At 42.2% G+C, this 26,296-nt stretch overlaps 4 protein-coding genes and 1 long non-coding RNA gene across 5 annotated transcripts; all 5 read right to left on the bottom strand.

Annotated features, from left to right (window-relative positions):
• Positions 1-32: 32 nt before the first annotated feature.
• LOC135335149 (uncharacterized) lies at positions 33-2,657 on the bottom strand. The gene is made up of 6 exons (XR_010394453.1): positions 2,445-2,657; positions 1,728-2,345; positions 1,199-1,670; positions 711-1,148; positions 305-658; positions 33-253 (listed from the first exon to the last, which is right to left on the bottom strand). It is a non-coding gene; the product is annotated as an uncharacterized LOC135335149 (long non-coding RNA).
• A 212-nt stretch (positions 2,658-2,869) lies between these two features.
• LOC135335131 (sushi, von Willebrand factor type A, EGF and pentraxin domain-containing protein 1-like) lies at positions 2,870-3,957 on the bottom strand. Its single transcript, XM_064530562.1, has 3 exons — positions 3,779-3,957; positions 3,262-3,453; positions 2,870-3,210 (listed from the first exon to the last, which is right to left on the bottom strand). The coding sequence occupies exons 1-3, from the start codon at positions 3,867-3,869 to the stop codon at positions 2,984-2,986; spliced, it is 510 nt and encodes a 169-aa protein (XP_064386632.1). The 5' UTR covers positions 3,870-3,957; the 3' UTR covers positions 2,870-2,983.
• A 3,133-nt stretch (positions 3,958-7,090) lies between these two features.
• LOC135335103 (sushi, von Willebrand factor type A, EGF and pentraxin domain-containing protein 1-like) lies at positions 7,091-10,012 on the bottom strand. The gene is made up of 8 exons (XM_064530521.1): positions 9,836-10,012; positions 9,278-9,478; positions 9,010-9,219; positions 8,741-8,959; positions 8,458-8,673; positions 8,130-8,203; positions 7,613-8,067; positions 7,091-7,535 (listed from the first exon to the last, which is right to left on the bottom strand). The coding sequence occupies exons 2-8, from the start codon at positions 9,444-9,446 to the stop codon at positions 7,208-7,210; spliced, it is 1,671 nt and encodes a 556-aa protein (XP_064386591.1). The 5' UTR covers positions 9,447-9,478; positions 9,836-10,012; the 3' UTR covers positions 7,091-7,207.
• Positions 10,013-10,018: 6 nt separating this feature from the next.
• Positions 10,019-14,583, bottom strand: LOC135335181 (sushi, von Willebrand factor type A, EGF and pentraxin domain-containing protein 1-like). The gene is made up of 13 exons (XM_064530599.1): positions 14,427-14,583; positions 14,179-14,367; positions 13,931-14,113; positions 13,674-13,856; positions 13,437-13,619; positions 13,195-13,389; positions 12,962-13,144; positions 12,727-12,903; positions 12,480-12,674; positions 11,975-12,160; positions 11,312-11,485; positions 10,479-10,947; positions 10,019-10,259 (listed from the first exon to the last, which is right to left on the bottom strand). The coding sequence occupies exons 1-12, from the start codon at positions 14,581-14,583 to the stop codon at positions 10,718-10,720; spliced, it is 2,235 nt and encodes a 744-aa protein (XP_064386669.1). The 3' UTR covers positions 10,019-10,259; positions 10,479-10,717.
• Positions 14,584-20,531: 5,948 nt separating this feature from the next.
• On the bottom strand, positions 20,532-25,310 carry LOC135335134 (receptor-type tyrosine-protein phosphatase epsilon-like). Its single transcript, XM_064530566.1, has 5 exons — positions 25,146-25,310; positions 24,853-24,987; positions 24,281-24,574; positions 21,683-21,818; positions 20,532-21,500 (listed from the first exon to the last, which is right to left on the bottom strand). The coding sequence occupies exons 3-5, from the start codon at positions 24,316-24,318 to the stop codon at positions 21,417-21,419; spliced, it is 258 nt and encodes an 85-aa protein (XP_064386636.1). The 5' UTR covers positions 24,319-24,574; positions 24,853-24,987; positions 25,146-25,310; the 3' UTR covers positions 20,532-21,416.
• Between the last annotated feature and the right edge of the window lie 986 nt (positions 25,311-26,296).

Genomic DNA, 26,296 nt, shown 5'->3' with positions numbered 1-26,296 from the left:
GTGTTACGATAATTATAATAGTGAGGATACTTACCATCACATGTTGGACTTAAGCCACTGAAGGTTCCCATTTCAGCATCATTTGTTCCTGTGCATGTTCTAGTCTCAAGAGTACTGAGGCCAAAACTAGATAAGCAGAAAAAAGTGGCCATCGTTCCAAAAACGTAACTACCATTCTCCACTGGACTAGAGTATGAGACCATCCCATTAATGGGAGCCATTACTGAGTCAGAAGCACATCGAATGGTGTTGTCTGGAGTATACAAAAATTAATTAATAACTATAATAACCAGTATTAGCTCACCAATGAGGTTAACACAAAATGTTCTGTTCACTCCAGTACCATCAGGTATTCTACAGCAGTAACGTCCCAGTGGAGTCTGGATATCACCTTGACGATAGAGTCTGACACTTTGATAGTATCTGATCCAATAAAACCCATCATAAGTGACGTTGTTTTGTGCAACCTTTTCCCCATTAGGAAAAACCCACTCCCCAATACCGTTAAATCCGTTTAAATTGTCCTGACCCCTACAGCAGGTGGTTGAGTCAGTGTGACAGGTCAAGTCAGTGTTATTTGTGGTCCCAATCCTGGTCACTAAAATATTACTATTGTTCGTTGCATATTTTCCCCCTTGAAAAGACAGATATATCCGAACTGCACGAGAAGACATTGTTCAATTCTGCACACACAATGTTCAACAGCAAACCTGCACAGACGGGAGCAGTACCAGTCCACACCCCAATAGTACTATGTCCATCATCCAAACAAATCCTCACATCATCTCCTCCTCTCCTCTCCTGTCCCAGAGGGCATGTAACAGTGTACGTTGCTCGTGTTCCAAATAAGTATGGGGAAGTGTTTGGAGAGTAGGATATTGGACCATAGGAAGTTTCAGTAAGAGGTGGGCAGATGATGGCTATAAAAAAACAAAGTACAAAATGTACAGGTTATCACTTACTCATACCGTTGCAAGTAACAATTTCTCCACTCCACATTCGATCAGGCTGGCACATTCTAGAAGATCCACCAAAGCGAACATAACCACTATTACATGCGTGAGTAGCCGTAGTTCCTTCCAATCTTGGAGAAAAGGTTGGGTCATAGGTCACCCTTCCATTGGTGAGGGTGATGTCATCACAGAGAGCTAGCAAAAATATGAAATGAAAGGTTAAAAATTGTTTATTCTATAAATACCAGAACAAACTGCAGCAGTTCCACTCCATTGTCCCTCTGAACTCCTTCCATTATCAGTACTAGTACAGGTCCTCTCACTGTCTCCTCTTTTTACCGCATATCCTTTATGGCACTGATACCTAACTGTTGTTCTATAATCATAAGGCTCAGTTGTGTTACCAAAGTAGATAATCGTCCCATTCACAATACCGGGCAGAGCAGAGCAGATAATTGCTGTTTATGTAAATTATATGGCACAGTACAGACTGAGACGATATTTTCTCACCTATACAAGATGGGGTTGTGCCATTAAATGTTCTCTGTTCAGTCTCACATGTTCTAGTTGAGGTACCATCAAGACCAAAACCAGGTGAGCAGGAAAAGGTGGCCACAGTTCCAAAAACATAACTGCCATTTTCCACTGGACTGGAGTACGAGACCATCCCATTAGTTGGAGCCATCACCGAGTTAGAGGGACATCGAATAGTGTTGTCTGCAGTAGTAACAAGTAAGCACAATTTAATTATACATGTATGTATACACCACTCACCAATGAGGTTAGCACAGAATGTCCTCAACACTCCACTATTGTCAGGTATTCTACAGCAGTAGATTCCCAGTGGAGTCTGGGTATCATCATTACGATACAGTCTGATAGCTTGATGAAACCTTGTATAATAGAACCCATCACCAGGTACTCTCTTCTTCCGGACAACACTTGTTCCATTAGGAAACAGCCACTCTCCAGTACCCATATTTGAAGATGGCTCCTTGTCCTTACCTCTACAGCAGGTGGTTGAGTCAGTGTGACAGGTGAAGGATGTGTCATTTGTTGTATCAATTCTGGTGAGTACAATATTACTGTTGTTCGTAGTGTAGGTTGTTCCTTGAAATGACAGAAAAACTCCCTGATCTATAACGTTATAGGATAATTATACACAAAGTTTACTTTTCAAACCTGCACAGATGGGAGCAGCTCTAGACCACACCCCCACAGCACTATTTCCATTAGCGGTACAAGTCCTCTCATCATCTCCTCCCCTTCTCTCTAGTTCGGGAGGGCATGAGACAGAGTACGTAGCTCGTGTTCCGTATGAGAAAGGTGGAGTTTCGTGATGATAGGTTATCGTACCGTAGGGGTGAGGGAAAAGAGGTTGGCAAATAATACCTGCATGTGGCAAGTTAAATGATAGAAAGTTCACCAAGTCAAACAATTCAGAAGGAAGCTGTTCATTTGCATTGTAAATTTCAACCAAGAGAGACTTACGGACACATATTGGAGCCTGTCTATCAAACACTCCAATAGCATCCAGTCCATTATCATCCACACAACTTCTCAACTGAGATCCCCCTAGGGAGAGGTCCAGAACAAACCCAGGGTCACAGGCATAAGTAGCCACAGAGTCAAGCTCATAGTTAGGTGTGTTGTCGATAGTGTAGGTTATGACTCCATTAGTAATGGCCGGTAGAGGAGAACACTCAATAGCTGTATGGAATTCAGTCCTATACAAAGGGCTAAGCAACAATAATACTTCACTTACGGACACATCTCGGAGCCTGTCCATTGAACATTCCCTCTGCATCATTGTCCATATTATCCTCACAAGTTCTCATCTCAGATCCTCCTAGGGAGAGGTCCAGAACAAACCCAGCTTTACAGTCATAAGTGGCTACAGAGTCAAGCTCATAGTTAGGTGTGGTGTCGGGAGCGTAGGTTATGACTCCATTAGTAATGGCCGGTAGAGGAGAACACTCAATAGCTGTATGGAATTCAGTCCTATACAAGAGCTAAGCAACAATAATATTTCACTTACGGATACATATTGGTGCTTGTCTATCAAACACTCCAACAGCATCCAGTCCATTATCATCTACACAAATTCTTATCTCACATCCCCCTAGGGAGAGGTACAGAACAAACCCAGCGTTACAAGCATAAGTAGCCACAGTGCCCAAATCATAGTCAGGTGTGGTATCGGGAGCGTAGATGACGACTCCATTGGTAATTGGCTGAAGGGAAGGACACTCAATAGCTGTAAATTAAGTCTGCATGTATTAATGAGCAAACGAAATTGCCAACTTACGAACACACTGTGGTTCTTGGCCTGTCCACATCCCAATACTAGTTCTTGCTTCTCCAATAGTGCAGTTCCTGTTATTGTCTCCGTTTAGGTAGAAACTATCGTTGCACATGTACGTCGCCATGGTACTCAGAGCATCTCCAACATATTCTATTGATCCATTCAGGATGGATGGCAACTCTGGACACTGTACGGCTATAGAAATGAAAGCCCCGCCGGTGCTGATGCCTCGGTGGAGGTGTCAAAGCTACATAACATAAAGCTACTAGCTATTAGCAATAGCTTTTATGCACCCATTATAATCAACCATGATTGTAAAAAGGATTGATACCAAAAATCCAAGTTAATGGCACATGCACGGGGCAATTACAAACACCAGATGCGTGAACCTTGACGTACAGATAGCCATGCATACTAGAGCAATGATATCCGTATATACGTACAGTTTTATCAACCTGGGCTGTCTAACTATGAAACCCAGAGACAAGTAGGCTGGTAGATGAAAGTTGAAAATACGTACCAGGTGAACCCTCTCCACACACTAGTAGGAGCTGAGCAGCTCCAGTCAGAAGGACCAGCCAGAAGACACAGTCACCTTGTAACTTCTTCATGCTTTAATTCATATGCTCCAATGGCAAATTAAAGTTAAACTGACTTAAATCTGATGACAACAGGAAGTCTGAAATTGTGATTGCAACTTCCACACATCAAAAGTGTACATGCACCCACATACATACAGCACATACACAGAAAGAGAATCCTACACTATACACATCCGACTAGAAAAACATTTGCAATGTGAAAAATTGCTAGGATTGGCCAGGGGAACCACAAAAAAGCGTGGGAACAAGAAATCAGACGAGAGCATAACTCCAATCCGTTACAACGTCAATCACATGTATACTGGTAGTTTTCCCATGTTTTCCCAGCCAATATGCCATGCAATTTTTACTGGTGGAGTGATGACCAATCCCTATATATATTTATTATACATCCATTTTAGAATGTGGGGCACATAATCATGATGATTTGTGATAAATTGATGTTCCTAATACATGCAGTGTTGAGCACAGGTACACACAGTCCATCCATGCGTAGTAACATGCACGGACCGTACTGGTGACTGCATGGAATGATGTGGTGGATGGAAGCTGATAGGTGGATCTGGAACACAGTCTATTATTTAATATACTATGTATTGTACATGTTCATGACGTTGTAACGGATTGGAGTTATGCTCTCGTCTGATTTCTTGTTCCCACGCTTTTTTGTGGTTCCCCTGGCCAATCCTAGCAATTTTTCACATTGCAAATGTTTTTCTAGTCGGATTCCCTTTCTTTTTCAGTACAGTTTACGTATCATGACATGCATAAGTGGAACGTCAAGAGGCAGTACAAGAAGAGAAGACAGGACTAATCAGATATCTTCTCGAATATCTCTGGACTAATAATTATAGTATAATGAGTAATAATTTATTGCTTGATAATTATGTTGAATTTGCGAATCAGCATTAAATGACAGCCATTTTAAGAGCATGATATCTAGCCAGTGCATATAGCATGCCTGTCAGAGAAAGGGAGCTAGAGCTGAACAGTGTGAAGAAAAGGAACACCTCAGGCTCTGGAAAAGCACTGCTGCACTGATTTTAGGCGCACGGTTTATTAGCCACGCCTATCTATTATTATTGGCCACAACGCAATTGCTGAGTCATTAAAGATGGCGGAATTGTCTAGGTAAGAGAAATAGAGACTGAGAGGTCATCTGCCTTGTGGAAGCAATCGCAAATCTGAAGAAGCGCTTTGTAATCCAGGTTGTAGTCGTTTGGAAACCCTGTGCAGAATGTCCTGGAGATGGCTGTACTTGGAGTAAATGCTGGGCAAGAAACTTACTTACTTACTTACTCACTTACTTACTTAGTCAGTCAGACAAAGAGCGGTGAAACGTCGAAATAGTGCAATTTTTAAAATGAAAATATTCATTCATTAAAATGTTTATGGATTATGAAATGAGAGATACAAAGAGAGAAAAGGCTAAATAAACTATCTGTTCAGCCAGTTTCTTGATGTGGCCTTTCCCTGCAGAGATAGAACAGTTTGAACATGAGTCAAAATAATTGAAATATTGCTAAACACAGGCAAACCCACTGCCAATCCTATGTAAAACCTACTGGTTTTACTAATACAATACTGTACAGCTGCTAGTTCAGTTACTAACGGCCCCTGTCCACATGGAATGCAGGGTATCTAAGCATTGTCTCTAGTTTAGGGTTGTGTTTCTCCATCGTGTTGGTGGCATAGCATAGAACTAAACTGAGCAGAGAGTCAAATTCTAATGACCTCCTTCCATCTCTGCACAGAGGATAATTGAAAATAGTGATCGAAAATCAGATGCATAATTCATTTAGAATGCAAGAGGTACTGCAACAAAATTAATCTGCCTGCACATGTGTGTGTGACAAGGCATGGTTGAGGACTCCTCCATATTACCCTTGGGTCAAACCAGGAAGGTCCCGTTGGGTTTACCAGTGAGCATGTCTCGAGAACCATATCTCCTGATGGAGGAGAGGGGGGGGTGACTTAATTCAAAATAAGGTACATTATTGTACCAAAATACAATAAAATAGCCTCAACAATCACTTCATGTTATCACTAACGTAACTTCACAACACAGTGGAACAAAGGCAACATATGCACCATTTGCTAGAGTTCTTAAACTATCACAGCCCTAGGCTATTGAAAGGTGCACAAACATTTCCTCAGGACAACACAACAGGCAATGCTCACAATAAACAATAAAGCACTCAACATGGTAATTCTAGTGTAGATCTATTAGATCTACATGTACATGTATTCACTTTAATGACAACAGGAAGTCTGAATTGTCGAAAGTGTACATGCACCCACACGCATAAGAGTACTCTTGAGCACATATATAGACACAAAGAAAAATCATTTAGACTCTCTGTATCACATCATATTGGCACATCAATTTTCAAAGCAGTATAAGGCATAGAACTGTACCAATTTAAGCTCTATATTGGATGTAATTATACTTGTAGTCAATCAATTTTTTATGTAGCTAATGGCCTCTCTCTATAGACACAGTCACTACAGCAATGCAATTAATGCACTGCTCTTCCCTTTAACTTACAATGTCAATGGTGTGTGTGTGACAAGGCATGGTTGAGGACTCCTCCACATTACCCTTGGGTAGAACCAGGAAAGGTTTACCATGCCAGTGAGCGAGAACCATCTCCTCCTGAGGTGGGGTGGGTGGTTATAATTATGAATTCAAAACAAAGTACATGATTGCACAACACAATATAGTATACAGGTAGTCTATATATACATGAGATCTACATGGTAGTATATATCAGCAGTTTAACTAGGATGGAGCAAAGGCAACATGCACCATTTGCTGGAGTTCTATCTGATCACAGCCCTAGGTATTGAGAGGTGCAAAATCATTGCCTCAGGGCAACACAACAAGCATGGAGCAAAGGCAACATGCACCATTTGCTGGAGTTCTATCTGATCACAGCCCTAGGTATTGAGAGGTGCAAAATCATTGCCTCAGGTCAACACAACAAGCAATGCTCACAGTAAACACTGAAGCACTCTATCACATTGAAAGCAAGCACACACCACTCCCTCTAAGCACACAACTGAATTTCAAAACTATTGTCTCATGATACCAATTGCATGTATCAATAAACACACAGTGGTGGGAATGGCTACTAAACATAACACATGAGGATACCTCGTCATATTAACGAAGTACATGGTGATGACATTACCCATGCAAGAACGTTTAACGAATAAATGACCAGAGATCTTTTGAACATAAATATGTAATAGCCATGCAAATATATACAAGCAAATGAATGTAAATTATCTTTAACAATTACTATAGAGCAGTCAACTCAGTTTGCAGTTTCATGTTATAGTTCTCATAAGCCTGTGGGCTGTGGGGGGTGACTGTGGGTGGTCGTGCTGTAAGCAACACACTCTGTAAACTCAATATCATTTCCGGCAACTTTAGTTGCTTGTGAGGATTGTGGTGTGGGTGGAGTGGGCAGTGATAGCTCCATCTTTATAGGAGTTTTGCTCTCGGAGCCAGTTGTCTGTGAGGATGCTCCAATGATCTCATACTCTCCATCGACAACTCGTTGGAACTTGGAAACTTCCTCGTATTCGTGACCCATTTCCATTATCTCGTATAATTGTATCTCACCAGTACTGACCACACCCTTTAGCGACACTGGTGGTAGATCATGTCTGGAGGGGGAGGAATGCAAGATAGTTTTGTATGTATGCAGAATTCAGCTGTATAGAAGACGGTTAATAAAACTCACTTCGTTGTTTTGTTGACTGTAAGCTTCTCTCTCCTGCTCTTGAACACCAGTACAGCAATCACTATGACAACAATTGTAACGCCAACTACAATAATAAGAACTCCTCCCACCACTCCACCAACCACAGTGGCTAGGTCACTGCTCCCTGCAGCTGCAGGCCGGTTGGTGGTACACTCTGTGTCTGCAAGGCTCGATATCTGCAACTGACAAGACTTGTCTACCTCAATCAGTACATTCTGAATGGGAATGAATCCATTGGTTTGTATCCAGTCCTGTATGGGAGTCAGGAGCCTGGAATCGGTTAGAGTGGCTCGGAATGTGACAGCTCTGTCCGACCCAGGGAAGCAGCGGAAGAGAGGGGCAGTCATGACCATGCTTGAAAAACCACACCCACAGTGATTCTCCACCTCTGCAGCAAACGCATTCATTACAGCTTCTATCCTCCCATCCTGGTCCTATATAGAGAGATAAATAATACCCCTGCTTCAATCGAGAATTTTTGTATAGTAGCACTCACCACCCAGTCAGGACAATTGTTGATGTTGGTGAGTCTGAGCTGGAACAACACTGAGTGTACAGGAGGAGGGAGGGCTGGGGAAATGATAAAAAGCTCATGAATCACTTCTTCTGGTAAATTAACACAAAATTATGATCAGGGATATATGTAATATGGGAGGGTACTAGCTACCTTTGTGAAACACACAATTTGCAAGACAGTTGCATCATATACAGGCTTTGTTGTTGGGTACCCATCACTTTAGTTGGATGCCCAATTCAAGCGAATTTGGTGGCTTGAATTTGTTTTATGTACATGTATGTTCAGATGAAAGAGATCTGATACTTACAAACACAAGCAGGTGCCTGACCACTAAACATTCCCACAGCATCATTGTTTCCATCGTCAATACACGTCCTCACTTCATCACCAGTAGAGAGATCTAAAGTGTAGCCATCATTGCAGCTATAAGTTGCTGTAGTACCCAGGTCAAAGTCAGGGGTCACATCTGTGGCATAGGTGATTATTCCATTGGCGAAAATGGGCAAAACAAGACACCCGATAGCTGTATTGAGAATAAAGAACGGGGCAAATAAAAGCACACTATATACGTAATTATAATAATTACTTACAGACACATATTGGAGACTGTCTATCAAACACTCCAATAGCATCCAGTCCATTATCATCCACACAAGTTATCATCTCAGATCCCCCTAGGGAGAGGTCCAGAACAAACCCAGGGTCACAGGCATATGAGGCCACAGTGCCCAGATCATAGTCAGGTGTGGTGTTGGGAGTGTAGGTGATGTATCCATTGGGAATTGGTTTAAGAGTAGGACACTGAATGGCTGTGAGTATATAAGAAAAGTTAATGTAAGACGAAATTTACGTGACTTACGGACACAGCTTGTCTCCTCACCACTCCACACTCCAATGGCGTCCATTCCATCATCATCCATACACACTCGTACCTCATTACCCTCAAGATAGAACCCAGTCTCACAAGTGTAGGTTGCTATAGTTCCCAGGTCATAGTCAGTGGTAACATCAGGAGAGTAGGAGATCATGCCATTGATAATAATGGCTGGTAGAGGAGGACACATAAGAACTATAGGAGAAACAACTTGTTACTATTCTTCAACACAGTGTAAAGGTTTTCCACCAACCTTCACACGTTGGATCCGATCCACTCCACAATTCATCACTCCCACAAGTCCTAGTGCTGTCTCCAATGAGAGTGTAGCCAGTGTTACAGGTGTAGGTGGCCACAGTGTCTACTGGTCTGTCGTCAATGGTCTCCATATCATAAGCAATACTTCCATTGACTAGATCCATCAGATCAGGACAGACTAATAAATGTACAGTGCCTGTAATGTGTACAATCAGTTAATAGAAACTGTAAGGGCCGGCTCACAGTCAACCGCTATACAATTATGTTTACTCAGTATGCAGCTACAGGTAATTTTTTGTAATAATTATTATTGCATAGCCAGTATATATGTTCGTGGTTTTCGCTGGTTAAGCATACCGCGAACATTTATACTCAAGAATTTAATATTGCATGCATGCATAATGCTTCATAAATGCTGCTATTCTGCGAAAATTAAGTCTGCGAAAACAGTTCAAAAGGCATTTTCGCGAAAGTTGATAACCTGGAAATGTACCCGCTATACGGTAGTGTATGGTACATGTAATATGCACTTAATACTAATGTGCACATGTACCTCTGCATTCTGGTGGTCTGCTCCAGGTTGCATTTGCCTGACAAGTACTTGTAGCAATCCCAAAGAGTGCATAGCCATCATTACAGCTGTAGGTCACTGTCCCTGTGAATGTTGTGGTTGTTGGTATCCCACGAGATCCATTGGTAATAGACGGAGGAGTCCCACAGTCCACAGCTGTGTGTACATTATCATGTGATACGATAATGCAATAATAATTATAACATACGTGGACATCGGGGGGCATTACCACTCCACCGACTGCTACCATCACCAGTACAGGTCCTCACTCTGTCTCCACTTGTTAACACATGTCCAATGTTGCATTGATAAGTAGCTGTCGTTCCAAAGTCATACGGTGCAGTAGTACCACTAGGGTAACTGATGGACCCATTAATAACATCAAGGAGAGCAGAACAAGTGATATCTGCGGACAATACATTTATTATTGGAGTAGATTGCTTGTGTTCCATAGGGGAAAAGCGAACTGGTGCGAGGAGGGTAGGATATTGAAGTGTGGGTAGGAACAAGGAGACAAAGACAAGTGATGACTGCGAAGTTAATTGCATATGACCAAACAATATACATATATATGTTCGGGTTTGTACAGTACCAGGGACTTACATCCTTTCATCGATAAACTTACGGACACAGCTTGGCTCCTGACCACTCCACACTCCAATGGCGTCCATTCCATCATCATCCATACACACTCGTACCTCATTACCCTCAAGATAGAACCCAGCCTCACAAGTGTAGGTTGCCTCAGTTCCCAGGTCATAGTCAGAGGTAACATCAGGAGAGTAGGAGATCATGCCGTTGATAATAATGGCCGGTAGAGGAGGACACATAAGAACTGTAGGAGAAACAACTTGTTACTATTCTTCAACACAGTGTAAACGTTTTCCACCAACCTTCACACGCTGGATCCGATCCACTCCACACTCCATCACTCCCACAAGTCCTAGTGCTGTTTCCAATGAGAGTGTAGCCAATGTCACAGGTGTAGGTGGCCACAGTGTCCACTGGTCTGTCGTCAATGGTCTCCATATCATAAGCAATACTTCCATTGACTAGATCCATCAGATCAGGACAGACTAATAAATGTACAGTGCCTGTAATGTGTACAATCAGTTAATAGAAACTGTAAGGGCCGGCTCACAGTCAACTGCTATACAATTATGTTTACTCAGTATGCAGCTACTATACTCAATACAATACCAGGTAAATTTTGTAATAATAATTATTGCATAGCAAGTATATATGTTCGTGGTTTTCGCTGGTTAAGCATACCGCAAAAATTTATACTCAAGAATTTAATATTGCACTGCTTCATAAATGCTGCTATTCTGCGAAAATTAAATCTGCGAAAACAGTTCAAAAGGCATTTTCGCGAAAGTTGATAACCTGGAAATATACCTGCTATACGGTAGTGTATGGTATATGTAATATGCACTTAATACTAATGTGCACATGTACCTCTGCATTCTGGTGGTCTGCTCCAGGTTGCATTTGCCTGACAAGTACTTGTAGCAATCCCAAAGAGTGCATAGCCATCATTACAGCTGTAGGTCACTGTCCCTGTGAATGTTGTGGTTGTTGGTGTCCCAGGAGATCCATTGGTAATAGACGCAAGAGTACCACAGTCCACAGCTGTGTGTGTACAGTATCATGAGTGGGCAGATCAAAGGAAACACTGTGCCAATATCTGCCATATGGCACAGGTCAAGCCTTGAACTGTGCCACTATCTAGATACTGGCATAGTATGGCTGAAGTTACCTAAAGCCCACCCTCCACCCAGTAACCTGAAACGGTCCCTTTTATAGTATAACACTGTTAAACAGATTCAGTGGTAGGCAGAAAACGTTTTTCATGCGTCTGGTGCATTCCACAGCCACCACAAGTAGTTGAAACTAGTTGTCCTATAAAAGGAATGATGTGTACACGGAAAGGAATGCACAAGGAATGCAACAAATCAGTTGTTACACAGCTCACTCGTGCGCACATTGGATATATTGGCTCAGTAGTGACGTAGGCCTACATCACTACTGAGCCAATATATGGCACTCGTGCATGTGTCACAACTATAACATACGATAATGCAATAATATAAAACATACGTGGACATTGAGGAGCAGTACCATCCCAATGACCATCAGGAGTGCTACCATTACTAGTACAAGTCCCCACTCTGTCTCCAGTTGTTAAGGTATGTCCATGGTTGCATTGATAAGTAGCCGTTGTTCCATAGTTATATGGCGCAGTAGTACCACTAGAGTAATCAATGGTCCCATTCGTAACATTAGGGAGAGCAGAGCATGTGATACCTGTGGACAATACACAAATTAGTGTAGCATCTCTATGATATACCGTATAGCGGGTATATTTCGAGGAATGACATTTAGAAAGGTTTTAGCGGATTTAATTTCGCGGAATAGCAGCCTTTCTGCAGCATGCATGCGATATTAAATTCGGGGGTGTAATGTTTGCAATACATGCTTAATCAGCGAAAACCGCGAACATTTATACCCTTGAAATATGCACACAATACGGTACCCAATGTTTGCGAGGGTGAGACTATCACAGATTGCTGCAACACATTGGAAATATACTGGGGAATGGATATTGCTATACTTGTTTTCATACCTATACAGCTTGGCATGGATCCAGTCCACACACCCTCCATTCCATTACGACCGTCCATACAGACCCTAATGCTCACACCAGACAGCTGGTAACCAGACACACACGAGTACAAGGCAATGTTTCCCTCTGTTCTCGGTGTGGTATCAGGATCATAATTGATGTCACCATTTTCAATTTGATGGTCATTGCAGATGGCTATTAACAATCATGTCACCACTAAATTATTGCATATGTTCACAGATCAGACCTGAGCAAGTTGGTCTTGTGCTCCAACTCCCACTAGCCTCACAAGTCACAGTGGCTGATTCTGACATCATGTGATATCTATTGTTGCATGTGTAAGACACTGTTCCTCCAAATGCTGTCCTGGTGGGTGTCCCGGGTGATCCATTGGGAATGGTGGGAGGATCACCACAGTCCACAACTGCATGTACATAATTATGATGCACAAATCTGAAGTTAGAAAAATCCCTGAACCGTACTTGTACAAGTTGGTACAGCTTCCCACATTCCACTAGCCACACAGGTAGCCATTGCTGTGGTGACTCCATTAGAGATCTCATACCCAGTGTCACAGGTGTAGAGGACTGTCCCTCGATAGGTTGTGCTGGTTGGTGTTCTAGGATATGCATTTATACCAGGGGGAGGAGAGCCACAATCCACAACTGAGTGGGTGAAAACAATGTTAATTCAGTTTGGGAGCAATTTCACACACGTTGACAAGTTGGTAGAGGTCCCCAGGTCCTGTCAGCCATACAGGTAACCATTGCTGTGAGGGCTTCATTGGAGATCTGATATCCAGTGTCACAGGTGTAGGTCACTGTCTCTTGGTACTGGTAGGTTGTGTCAGGGGTTGGTGTCCCAGGAGAGGCATTGAGACCAGTGTCCGGAGGGTCACCACATGTGACACCTAATATTATTATTATTACATTAAGTGGGTGAAGAAATATTACTTACGTTGACAAGTTGGTAGAGGTCCCCAGGCCCCACTAGCCATACAGGTAGCCACTGCTGTGGTGACTCCATTGGATACCTCATACCCAGTATCACAGGTGTAGGTCACTGTCCATTGGTAGGTTGTTCTAGTTTGTGTTCCAGGAGATGCATTGCCAATGGTGGGTGGGGAGCCACAATCCACAACTGTGTACCATTTACTGTACTTATATTATTAATCAGAATAGCAACTTCACATACGTGAACAAGTTGGTAGAGGCCCCCAGGTCCTGTCAGCCATACAGCTAGCAAATTTCGAGAAGGATCCTTGAGAGATCCAATATCCACTGACACAGGTGTATGTCACTGTTCCTTGGTACACTGTGCTGGTTGGTGTTCCAGGAGATGCATTGGTGCCAGGGGGAGGGGCACCACATGAGACAGCTGTATAAAGATTATAGTCATGCAACCTAATGTACATTAAATGTGTGAAGAAGTAGAGGTATTTGATTACGTACGTTGACAAGTTGGTAGAGGTCCCCACATCCCACTAGCCATACAGGTAGCCATTGCTGTGGTAACTCCAGTGGAGACCTCATGCCCAGTGTTGCAGGTGTAGGTCACCATCCCTCCAAGAGTTGTGCTGGTTGGTGTTTCAGGAGAGCCATTGCTAATGGTGGTAGGGGAGCCACAATTCACAGCTGAGTGGGTGAGAACACAACAGTCAATGCAGTAGCTATTATCAGTGACAGTATCAACTTCATACGTTGACAAGTTGGTAGAGGTCCCCACATCCCACTAGCCATACAGGTAGCCATTGCTGTGGTGACTCCAGTGGAGACCTCATACCCACTGACACAGGTGTAGGTTACTGTCCCTTGATAGGTTGTGCTGGATGGTTCTCCAGGTGAGCCATTGAGAATAGATATAGTGAGAGGAGAACCACAATCCACAACTGAGTGGGTGAGAGCAATTTAAACACATCATTATAATTTTAAAATCACATAGTATTACGTTGACAAATTGGTAGAGGTCCCCAGGTCCTGTCATCCATACAAGTAGCTATTGCTGTGGTATCTCCATTGGAGATCCGATACCCACTGACACAGGTATAAATCACTTTGCCTTGGTAGGTTGTGTCAGGGGTGGGCCCTCCAATATTTGCGTTCATCATGGTGGGAGGAGAGCCACAAGAAATAGCTATTAAACATAATCGTAATTATGCATGGCGTATCATATAGCGGGTTATTTTCGCATGGTGGACATTTTCGGGTTTTTCGTATTTAGAGTATTAATACAAAAATTAAAACTGCAAAATTATTATTGTGCAATAGGTTTATTTAATTTTTTACAAACGAAATTACCCGCTATAGTCGTAACAGGCTCTGGAAAACCAGACTATTGGAGCAGAATTTAGTATTGAGCTACAGCTAAATTCAGTAAGGTGTATAAAGTATCTGCAGTCCTTCTACTACCTCTCTGTAAAATCTGATGCTCTAAATCCAACTCTTTCTATCGAAACGCTTCGTCCAAACTTTCACTATTTCCTAATTGAGCAATCTTTGAGAGGTGTTTTTCTCGATACTACATTTACAGCTAAGTGTGTGAGAGGCAGAACAATATGATTTGTTACATACGTTGACAATGTGGTACGGGCCTCCAGTCTCCATTAGCCAGACAAGTAGTCTCTGCTGTGATGACTCCATTGGAGATTTCATACCCACTGTCACAGGTGTAGATCACTGTCCCTTGGTAAGTTGTGTGAGGGGTTGGTACTCCAAAAGTTGCATTCATAACAGTGGGAGGAGAGCCACAGGAAACAGCTATTAGCATAACATTATGTATGGATTTTACAATGCCCAGACCACTATACCTGAACAGGTAGGTATGGTTCCATTCCAAATGCCTTCTGAATTCATACCAGATTCAGTACATGTCCTCTCACTGTCTCCACTGGTTACTTCATACCCAATGTCACACTCATAAACAGCTGTTGTTTCATAGTCATAAGGCTCAGTTGTGTTACTGGAGTAGACAATCACCCCATTCTCAATACGAGAAAGAGCAGAGCAGGTGATTGCTGTGAGAATTTAAAGTAGTAATGAGCACAATAATTACATATATAGTACATCGCATAAGGCAATGAATATAATTTTATGGTCAAGTGCTATCAATGTAATAAGGAAGACATTGACAAACCTTGGCACATTGGTAATGATCCGCTCCAAGTTGCAGTGTTATGATCTATTGACTGACAAGTTATCACTTCTTGTGCCTCAAGAGAGTATCCCACAAAGCAGCTGTAAGTAGCACTACTACCAGCACGTCTGCTTTCATCACTGTATACAATGTCTCCATTGTTTAGAGTGAGTGCAATACAAACCACTGGAGAAGAGCAACTATAGTTCACTGCATGGGCATTCATTGCATACGTAGACTCACCTTCACAATAGGTTGGACCATCAACACCACTCCACATTCCATCCCTCCCACAAGTCCTGATGGTGCCTCCAATGAGAGTGTAGTCAGTGACACAGGTGTAGGTGGCCACAGTGTTCACTGGTCTATTTCCTGCTGTTCCTTGAGAGTTGTAAGTAATAGCCCCATCGTCTGGTATCGTCAGCTCAGTAGAGCAGGTAGCACTCGAGGCTATAATAGTTTACAGCTCAGCGTGTGCACTGCTATAGTTGGCAATACATCGATATCAGCATACATGTACCTTCACATGTTGGATCTACTCCACTCCAGCTCCCATCCTGTTTACAAATCCTGGTACTTTCCCCATCGAGAATATATCCAGGATTACAGTGATGAGTGGCCATAGTATTGAGGTCAAGCGTTTGGTCAGAGTAAGATATCGTTCCATCAATCAGGGGAGGGAGGGAAAGGCACATGACTACAGTGAAATAATATACAGTTACAGCTGGAACAGACACACAGACACACAGACACACAGACACACAGACACACACACACACACACAGTCAGCTTTACCGTATCCCTAGTGCGGCTACGCCTCGAGGCATAAATATAGTTCTGTTTTAATCACTATAGCATGACATTGTGTGCAAACTATATTTTTTCATCAAAAACAATCTCCATAATTATGTTCAATGTTCTGGCTCACTTACCAAGTTTGGCACAGAAGGTCATTTTCCCTCCAGTAGTTGGTATAGTACAACAGTAGGACCCAGTTGGACTCGGGGGGTTACCTCTACGAGCCAGTCTGATGAGTTGGGGGGCATTCCTCACAAAGTAGAAGCCGGCATCAGTATCAGATGTCTTCTGAAGCAACTTCTCATCAGGATAACGCCACTCTCCCAGTCCTCCCTGATCATTATTGTCAGCCCGGCTCCTACAACAATTAGACAGGTCAGTATGGCAAGTGAGAGAAGGGAGACCACCACCATCAGCGTCCTCTCCAATGGCAGTGATGAGGATCTCGGTGTTGTTAGTAGTGATGTTGGTTGATCCCAGAGACAAGAAAACTGCAAGTGAATCCTAATAGCACACGAATAATTTGGCTTAGTCCATACCTGGTAGTCCTTGTCCACATATAATTCCAGTCAAAAAGATCAGCCAAGATGCACAGTCACCTTGTAACATCTTCATGCTGTCTTCATGCATGCATGCTCCAAATTAATTGGTTCATACAGACTTCATAAATAACTGAATAAATACTGATGACAACAGGAAGTTTGAATTTGAATTTCCACATACATCACACAGAAAGACAATCCTGCACATATACATACATACAATACTGTACAGCTGCTAGTTCAGTTACTAACGGCCCCTGTCCACATGAAATGCAGGGTATCTATAAGCATTGTCTCCAGTTCAGGGTTGTGTTTCTCCATCGTGTTGGTGGCATAATACAGAACTAAACTGAGCAGAGAGTCATATTCGAGTGGTGATGCAAATCTGTACCTCCAGCAGGGTCTCTGTACACGGGGATCCTCTTGAGCCTGCCTCCATCTCTGCACAGGGGAATAACGGATAAATGATACTTGTATAATCTCAAATTGAGATCTCTGGGTTGAGTATATAAACGCAGAGATTTGATAAAACGGTTTCAAAACCAGTAGTGGCTTCTTCTAGTGACTTCTCCTATATAGTATTATCAGTGCAGATCATAATGAAAGCTAAGGCAATAGAGAGTATAGGTCACCTTCACACTATGACTGACTCAAGGTAATAATTAAGGTCATTGGAATGTAAGCATTGGATAATGAGATACACTTATCGAATTACAAGTAAACATTTTCAGGCATGGCAAAAGCTAAAGCAGTCAACAAAGGAGGGATTGACTGCATGTGAACCAACTCTCATTAAAGTCCCAGCAGAGGGCACTTGTTGAGATAGCTCCACTGTATACAGTGAACACATTGACTAATGGAGCAAAGGCAACATGCACCATGCTAGAGTTCTTGAACTATCCAAGCCCTAGGCTATATAAATGGTAGGCCACACAGGTGCACAAACATTACCTTAAGGCAACACAACAGGTAAACACTAAAGCACTCTGTCAGATTGAAAGCAAGCACACACCACCACTCATGCAGGCTCCTTGAAGAAAAGCAAAGACCCATTGCGCACATAATTTAGCTAAATGCATGGAATAGCAATGAGACTATACACCAAACTGAAAGCAAATGTGTATAGTGAGGGGGTGCAAGATAACAACCTCAATTGGGGATCGTTATAATACTGACAGAATAGTTAAGTTCACTCAAGAGATGTTGGTTGACTCACGATCGCGAGATGCTTGGGTTCATCCAGGCTGACTCTAAAAAGTTCGACAGGTCACATGACACCTTTAGATCCTTGTAGCTGATCAGCTGTTGAGATTGCAGGGGGTACATATCTATATGTACTAGTTAATGCATGGTTGCGAGTCCTCTGTGGATATTATTGGCCTCGCGGAAGTTCTTGAAGCATCATGTAGCACGGCTTTGCCTCGAGCTACATGAGCTTCTCGAACTTCCGCTTGGACAATAATATCCATAGAAGAGCACAAGCGTAAAACAGTGCATTAACTGGTTTTTAGTGCTGATCACGTGACCACTAGCCAATGACAGTGCACAAAAGTGGTTATGTGACACCTACATTAAATAGAATAATGCACACTTAAGTGTGCTTTAACTAGTTAATGCACACTTTTTCTTCATAATAATATTATTTTTATATCAATCAAGAGCACCAGAAAGGAATTACATACATACAAAATATTACTTCATTTGAATATTGATTATGCAATTTTGTAAAGATGAATGTTCAAACATGGCTTTGAGGTCTTCTGGCTTAATTTTGGGCTTTTTATTCATAGGGATAAACTCATCATCATCATCATTAGCATCCATACACAGTTTCTTGTTCTCTTTCCCGTCTATTTGTGGGAGCAGTGCCATCGATACCTTGTATTGCTGGTCGGGTCCAGTTCGTTTATATTTATGTAGAGCTTCAAGCGAGCGATGTCCTGTACGTTCCTTTATTAGCTGGTCGCTGAAGTCTTGACGTTACAGTGTAGTAGCACATCCCAAACCTAGGATCAAGCGGACTCAAGGAGTTGACATCATACACTTCATTTCTTTCAAAATACCGCTTAAAGCAACAAACAATGGCATAGTGTCTTTGGAGGGTACTCTGTTCCTGTTTGCTTGCGAATTTCAAGGACAAACTTTCCCAACCAGTATGCAAAGTCTGGCACAGGCATTTGTAGCAATGGTGTTGTTGGGTTTACTCGGGCAACTTCAACAGCTCTTGCTCTTGACCAATCCGCCCAGAGTTTAACACCCCACTCCGTACATGCATTAGTTTTGATTGGAATTGCAGAAGAACGCAGTTTAAGCTCTTTGGAGTCACTTACAGGTGCAGCAAATCTACTAGCCATTTTGTCAAAAAAAATGGCTACAGTATACCGTATAGCGGGTAAGTTTCGTGGGGTAAAAAATTCGTTCAACTCGAGAAACGGTGGTATTCGTGAGTAAAAATTTCGTTTAGTCTCGTGGCTGCACGGCATTCCTACGTTCTGATAAGCCACGCCTACGTTAAAATTTCGTCGAGGTCTGCCTGCCCACAAAAATAACGAATATTTTACCCCACGAAAATTACCCGCTGTATATACGGTACTGATTTTTCGAACCATAGTATACGGAGCAATCCGGCAAGTGGTCACGTGAAGCACTAAAACATTTAGAACACACCTACCCAAGACCACGGCTTTAATACCAGTGCCTTGGATTGGCTCTCGGTTACGTAATGCACTCGGCTACGCCTCGAGCATTACGTTAACCTCGAGCCAATCCTCGGCACGCATTAAAACACTTAATCTTGGCTAGGTGTATTCTAAATATTACGTAGTTTTTAGCTTCTTGCAGCTACCAATAGCTATTGGCTCTAGTATAGCTAACTACTAAGTAGAATAGCAACCTTCTACGAAAAGATTTTGCTATTCCTGATTCTGGAGAGACTGCAATGGCCTTCAACGTACTGGTAAGCAAAACTAGTATTTACTCGAGAATGAAGCCTTTGTTAGCAAGATAGCATTGCTACACTGTAAAAAAAAAAGTGCGGTGAGCACACTAAAACCGTCGCATATAGCACACTTTTTCAAAAAAGCGTGCTATATGCGACGGTTTTAGTGTGTCCACCGCACTTTTTTTCAATCATTTTTTACAGTGTAGAAATAGAATCACTTAGCTGTACTCGCATTGCAACCATGGAGCAGTTGTAGCTATTATAAAATTCTATGGCTTAAAAATCAAATCAATCAATTATTTTGACCACCAACCGTGCTCTAACTATCAAACTGTTCCAAAACTGCCAACCACAGAATAATAGAGCACGGTCTATGGTTACTATACAGTTGTAGATCCTAGTCTATGGCATTTGTTAGGGCATTTGTTAGCATAGTTTTTCCTTTGATCTTTGCAAAAAACTACAAATAATTATAGCAATCACTGTCATTCACAACACTATGTACAACTCTATATAGCAATAAAAGTAATGTCACAATACAGCAATTTGCTGTACACATACACGCTTTAGTTTTAGCGTGTAGGCAATTATGGCAACTATACACGTATAGCTAAATCTTTCAACCTTCTCAGTACCACCTCACACACATGTACCTATGGGGTAGTGATGGTGGTCTCTGGTCTGGCCCCTCCCACTTTCCGAGGGTTGTCCTATCTCAGAGGGGGTGGTCTATTCACAACACACGCCCTCTCAGCTCCTGGGATATCTGCTGGTAGTCGGACCTGGAGGGGTCAAAAACAATGAAAGTTTATGCAAGTAAGCACACATAAATGTTTTTGCAGAAGACAATGTACAATCATGTGATGCAACAAAGACAACATGCAGCATCTGCTCGTGCAATCTCTTACTAGCATAGATTCCCATGTACTGATTTAGATGCATAGTTACAATGTACCACAGACACTGAACACATTATGATGGTAATACTTGCGATACCAAATATCCATGGCAGTATACTAGGGCTCCAAGCACATCCAACTCCACTATATAGCTACCACCCATATAAATGAGATTTTCCCTTTCAACAATAATACAACCATCTAACTACTTAGTAAGTAATTTCTAATTGGTGATTTTAGATGTACAGTACCCCCCCTCCTCCACTCATTGCAATAGGTGTGTAGCATGGCGTAGGTGGCGTAGAGTCCCTCGTCCTCCTCCACTCCACTAGAGTCAGCCTCAATACGCTCAATATGAGCATTGATCTCATCGTTATGCCAACCATGCTGCTGGAGAAACCTACAATGGTGGGTGGGGAGAAAATTGGTAACAACACACATTAGGATTCATTAAAGAACACACTGTCACTCCAGCAAGTGCAATAATTCAGTAACATATAAAAGTCAGTGGTAAGCACATTTACACAGTTTTGCTATTGGTATAATCTGAGTCTGTACAATAATCTAAAAACTATAAAAGCAGCAGTAAAATCTAAAATCAAATGTTTGTATGAGTTACTGTTAATTAAACCAGTTCTTTGAAATTGGCATAAGTTTCAAAACTGTCCACATAGTCAGCCAGTGCCTCGTGACAGAAAGTATACATCTCCTGCACAGTGGGTGTACGGTGATTACTTCATATTGAAAGATAATATCTAAATGAATGTACAAAGCACACAGGCAAAATAAACACAGTAGCTAAAAATTGGATCTATACAGCATATAGAATGGAGAATAGAATACAGTAGAATGTAGCTTCCAATAGACTTGTATTGTATTAATTAAACTTACAGGACTGCTAACGAGTCCCTCCCTTTGTTTGCGAGCAAACTTGATGAACTGGAACACATCGACCACGCCCTCAATCTTGAGTCGCTCCAGTTGAGCATGCAGGGTGATGAACACTCCAGTGCGACCAATCCCATTGCTACATGTGTGTGAGGGGGAGGTAGTGAGGTATTTAGTGTAGGTAGTGAGTTACTTTAATGCATAAGTTGCTGTGTGTGTGTGTGTGTGTGTGTGTGTGTGTGTGTGTGTGTGTGTGTGTGTGTGTGTGTGTGTGTGTGTGTGTGTGTGTGTGTGTGTGTGTGTGTGTGTGTGTGTGTGTGTGTGTGTGTGTGTGTGTGTGTGTGTGTGTGTGTGTGTGTGTGTGTGTGTGTGTGTGTGTGTGTGTGTGTGTGTGTGTGTGTGTGTGTGTGTGTGTGTGTGTGTGTGTGTGTGTGTATGTGTGTGTGTGTGTGTGGGGGGGGTAGTGAGACATTGATACACTTAATGCATGTGTGTGTGTGTTTGAGGGTATACAAAAAGTATCATTTGTGTGGGAGAAATTGTGTCAACTGTTCGCGTTACTAGCTCAAACGGAATGCTCACTTAGTCTTAATAAATATGGTCGGCATCTGATGGTATTTTGAGTGTAACATGTACAGGTAACAGTTTCAAAGATGTTTGTGAGGTAACATATAGATTATAAGGATTATAAGTGCTCGTGATCAATATGAATTATTGGTAAGATGAAGAATGATGGTGATTATAGTATAATTGTAAAGGGTGACCTAACTAGTCATGAGGGCACGTTTGGTTGATCTGACCTTGAGAATCAGATATGATGGGTTAAAGATCTGTGATGGCGCCAACTCTCCCCATATCAACCAATGTGTCACAAAAAACAAAAGGAAAAGTTTCACACATGACGCTGTATTTACTTAGTGAAAGTCAAATAGATCTAGTACTGTATATTTATGCCTCGGTGCGCATGCGCAAGCGAGGTATACGGTAGTGTGTTTGTGTGTCTGTGTGTGTGTCTGTGTGTGTAGACTGCTACAGCTGCTCAAGGATGAATCAAGTGCAAGTAAGAGTTTCTATAGGCTTCTAGTCATGTTTACTTTGATTTTATTCGTGGATTTGCAAAATAATGCTTCATTCTCGAGTTATGCCTAGTTTTGCTTACTTGGAATGCCATTGCAGCCTTTTTAGAAGAGCACGTAGCCAAACTTGTTTACCGAGTGTTGCTACTCTACTTAGTAGTTAGCTCTGCACTAGAACGCTAGCTATTGGTAGCTGCAAGAGTGAGAAGAGAGCTGCAAGGCTCTGCTGATGGCAGCCATTAATTTTAGACTTGAACTTTTGGCATCGATCGTTTTAACAACAATCATGGTCGATCATTACCCACTCTCTGAGTTTTTGCATGCAGCAAAATTAAATTGTTTTTATCATGTGCTATTAGTAGCAGCTTTATGTTATGTAGCTTTGGCATCTCCACCGAGGCATCAGCACCTGCGGTGCTTTCATATGTTAATAATTATGGTGGGGGATAATGGTAAAAGTGTGTGGGTTGATACCTGTATCCGGGTCTCAACCGCATGCATGTCATAAGTCGATCATTATCTTAAAAGTTTTGGCATCCATTTGGATCAAATTTGTATACCATACAAGTGATGTTTTAGTAAATTGGGGTCTAGATTGCAGATTATAGTAAAGTACAGTAACTTACTTTATTTTTCTTCTGGGATATCAGGCACTTTCTACCATGTGTTTTCTAGCTGATGTTCATGTGAGCTATGACTGAGTATGCATGGGCAGGATTTGATTGGTTGTTGCTCTTTGTATTTGATTGTGGTTGAGATGGTGTGGCCTAAATTGAGTAGTACTAGGCTGGTGGGATGTGATGAGCATAAGCTATGTGCTACACCTTACTCGTTCTGCCCTTTCCAAATGATTAATGATATATCTCTTTTTTATCCTATATATTTGGGTAGCTTCAATAATTATTGTGAGTTATTCACTTGGGGCCATGTTGAATAATTATTGTAAGCTATGTTTACATTTGAAGTCATGTTGACATGAAATATAGGACTTATGCTGTAATACAAGTCATTCTAAATCTGACTTTGAAGGAGGCTTAAACTATAACATTAAAGCTGTGTTGTTTGGGCCAGGCTTTGTGGTTTTATATTGTAGTTGATACGTGGTTCTTCTATGGGCAAGCACAAGACAATCATTACCTCTAATTTTGGTTCGAATTAGCTTCAGGAATTATTCAAAATAAATAGATAGTAGTGTGTGTGTGTGTGTGTGTGGGGGGGGGAGGGGGAGAGGGGAGGGGGCGGGGGTAGTGAAACATTGAGATACTTAATGCATGTGTGTGTGTGTATGTGTGTGTGGGGGGGAAGGGGGGGAGAGGGGAGGGGGCGGGGGTAGTGAAACATTGGTTCAAACATTGAGATACTTAATGCATGTGTGTGTGTGTATGTGTGTGTAGGGGGGAGGGGGGGGAGAGGGGAGGGGGAGGGGGTAGTGAAACATTGAGATACTTGTTTGCATAAGTATACATAACAGGCTGTACCATCAAAGCATGCATACACACACACACACACACACACACACACTCACTTGCACATGACAACAATGGGCTTGTTGCCTGAGGCCATCTAAACAGCATTCACCTCCTGTACAATGTCCAGTATAGCGGCAGGGCTCTGTGGGGGGTCCTTCTCGGTCCAGCGGGTGAAGTGAAACTGTGTCACCACAGAGGGGTGCTCATCGGAGGCTGCCATGGAAACAGATAGCAGCTTCCTGACAATGTAGTCACCATAAGCATCGAATGTCTGCTGAGTGACAGTGAAGTCACCATGCATAAGTGCCTGCTTCTCCTTGGAACTTGGGCCAGTAGCGATGGCACACTTTCTGTTGAAGAAGAAAAAATAAATAAGTGAAAATACAGTACAGTGAATATACTGTTCAATAAGGAAAGGTTTAGGGTTACGTACACTGTACTTTTTGCTGCATAAAAAGTTTTTTAATGCATGTGTGTGTGTGTATGTGTGAATGTGAGGGGGAGGGGGGAGAGGGGAGGGGGCTGGGGAAAATAATAATTATGTGCAAATATTCACTTTCAAGTTAAAAATGAAATATAATAATATAAATAAGTTAAAAATGAAAGCATATAAATAAATACAACACACCTCCTCCTCCTCGCTGAGGGTACAGAGCATGACGATACAGCTGCACTCATTCTCCACCACCATCCTCCACAAGTCTCCAGTGGTGTGCTCCAGGGGACCTTGAGTGGCTATGTACCCTCGCCTCTGTTGGTAGCCCTGGACAAGAGAGTAGTGGATTATTGTTCGGAGAAACACTTCACAATTGAAAGAGTAAAGGTCGGTAGAGAAATACATTGCATTGGTAGCCCTGGACAAGAAGTAGCACATAAACAGTGAAGAAATAGTGTGTGGGCGGTACTGTTTAGCTTCCTCACATGAATGTAGCTGGCATTGATGTAGTTAGAACCAAAAGGTGAGAATCGAAGCTTGACACGATGCATCTCATCTGAAAATGAAATCTTAAATCTAAAAACATGTAAGTTTGAGACAACGCTGCATAATGTTTGCAGCACACCGTGCATGTGGAGTTGATTTTAGCTGACTGGGCAAAATCTGAGAGTATCTGTTCTTAAATGTCGCGCTATTTAGTCAAATGACGTTGTGTATTTTGTTAGCTATGCATTTTGTGGACCTAGAGGATTGCTGAATCACGAAAACACCAAAAATGAAGCCCCTCAAAAATTTCCTGCTATTTAGTACAATGTATACATCACTCACCAATGAGATTAGCACAGAATGTCTTCAACACTCCACTGTCAGGTATTCTACAGCAGTAGGTTCCCAGTGGAGTCTCGGTATCATTATTACGATACAGTCTGATAGCTTGATGAAACCTTGTATAATAGAACCGACTACCAGTGACTCTCTGCCGGACAACACTTGTTCCATCAGGAAACAACCACTCTCCAGTACCTATGTTTAAAGATGGCTCCTTGTCTACAGCTCTACAGCAGGTGGTTAAGTCAGTGTGACAGGTCAAGGATGTGTCATTTGTAATTTCAATTCTGGTGAGTACAATATTACTGTTGTTTGTAGTGTAGGTTGTTCCTTGAAATGACAGGAAACTCCTCGAGCTATACAAGAGAACATGTTTCAACTTTGTACACACAATATTTACACTGCAAACCTGCACAGATGGGAGCAGCTCCAGACCACTCTCCCACAGCACTATTACCATTAGCGGTACAAGTTCTCTCATCATCTCCTCCCCTTCTCTGCAGTTCGGGAGGGCATGAGACGACATACTGTGCTCGTGTTCCGTATGAGTAAGGTGGAGTTTCAGGATGATAGGTTATCATACCATAGGGGTAGGGGAAAAGAGGTAGGCAAACGATACCTGCATGTGGTTAAATTCAGCAGGTCAGAAATTCGCATTGTAAATCAGACCAAAATTAAGACTTACGAATACATATTGGAGCCTGCCTATCAAACACTCCCTCTGCATCATTGTCCATATCATCCACACAAGTTCTCATCTCAGATGCCCCTAGGGAGAGGTCCAGAACAAACCCAGTGTCACAGGAAT

The sequence above is a fragment of the Halichondria panicea genome, chromosome 4 (assembly GCF_963675165.1).
Source record: "Halichondria panicea chromosome 4, odHalPani1.1, whole genome shotgun sequence".
NCBI lineage: Eukaryota > Metazoa > Porifera > Demospongiae > Suberitida > Halichondriidae > Halichondria > Halichondria panicea.
This window is presented reverse-complemented; position numbering and strand designations above follow the sequence as displayed.

Coding starts and splice junctions, on each gene's coding strand:
- LOC135335131 (XM_064530562.1), bottom strand. CDS start 3,869: ATGAAGAAGTTACAAGGTGACTGTGTCTTCTGGCTGGTCCTTCTGACT. Junction 3,454..3,778: donor GTGTGGAGAGGGTTCACCTG/GTACGTATTTTC, acceptor TCATTTCTATAG/CCGTACAGTGTCCAGAGTTG. Junction 3,211..3,261: donor CCAAGAACCACAGTGTGTTC/GTAAGTTGGCAA, acceptor CTTAATTTACAG/CTATTGAGTGTCCTTCCCTT.
- LOC135335103 (XM_064530521.1), bottom strand. CDS start 9,446: ATGGATCTAGTCAATGGAAGTATTGCTTATGATATGGAGACCATTGAC. Junction 8,204..8,457: donor TCAGGCACCTGCTTGTGTTT/GTAAGTATCAGA, acceptor TCATTTCCCCAG/CCCTCCCTCCTCCTGTACAC. Junction 7,536..7,612: donor ACAGTCAACAAAACAACGAA/GTGAGTTTTATT, acceptor CTCCCCCTCCAG/ACATGATCTACCACCAGTGT.
- LOC135335181 (XM_064530599.1), bottom strand. CDS start 14,583: ATGAACGCAAATATTGGAGGGCCCACCCCTGACACAACCTACCAAGGC. Junction 14,368..14,426: donor ACCTCTACCAATTTGTCAAC/GTAATACTATGT, acceptor TCACCCACTCAG/TTGTGGATTGTGGTTCTCCT. Junction 12,161..12,479: donor ATCCATGCCAAGCTGTATAG/GTATGAAAACAA, acceptor TATTGTCCACAG/GTATCACATGCTCTGCTCTC.
- LOC135335134 (XM_064530566.1), bottom strand. CDS start 24,318: ATGGCCTCAGGCAACAAGCCCATTGTTGTCATGTGCAA. Junction 21,819..24,280: donor CCCATTGTTGTCATGTGCAA/GTGAGTGTGTGT, acceptor ACACACATGTAG/CAATGGGATTGGTCGCACTG. Junction 21,501..21,682: donor AGGGACTCGTTAGCAGTCCT/GTAAGTTTAATT, acceptor CCCACTGTGCAG/GAGATGTATACTTTCTGTCA.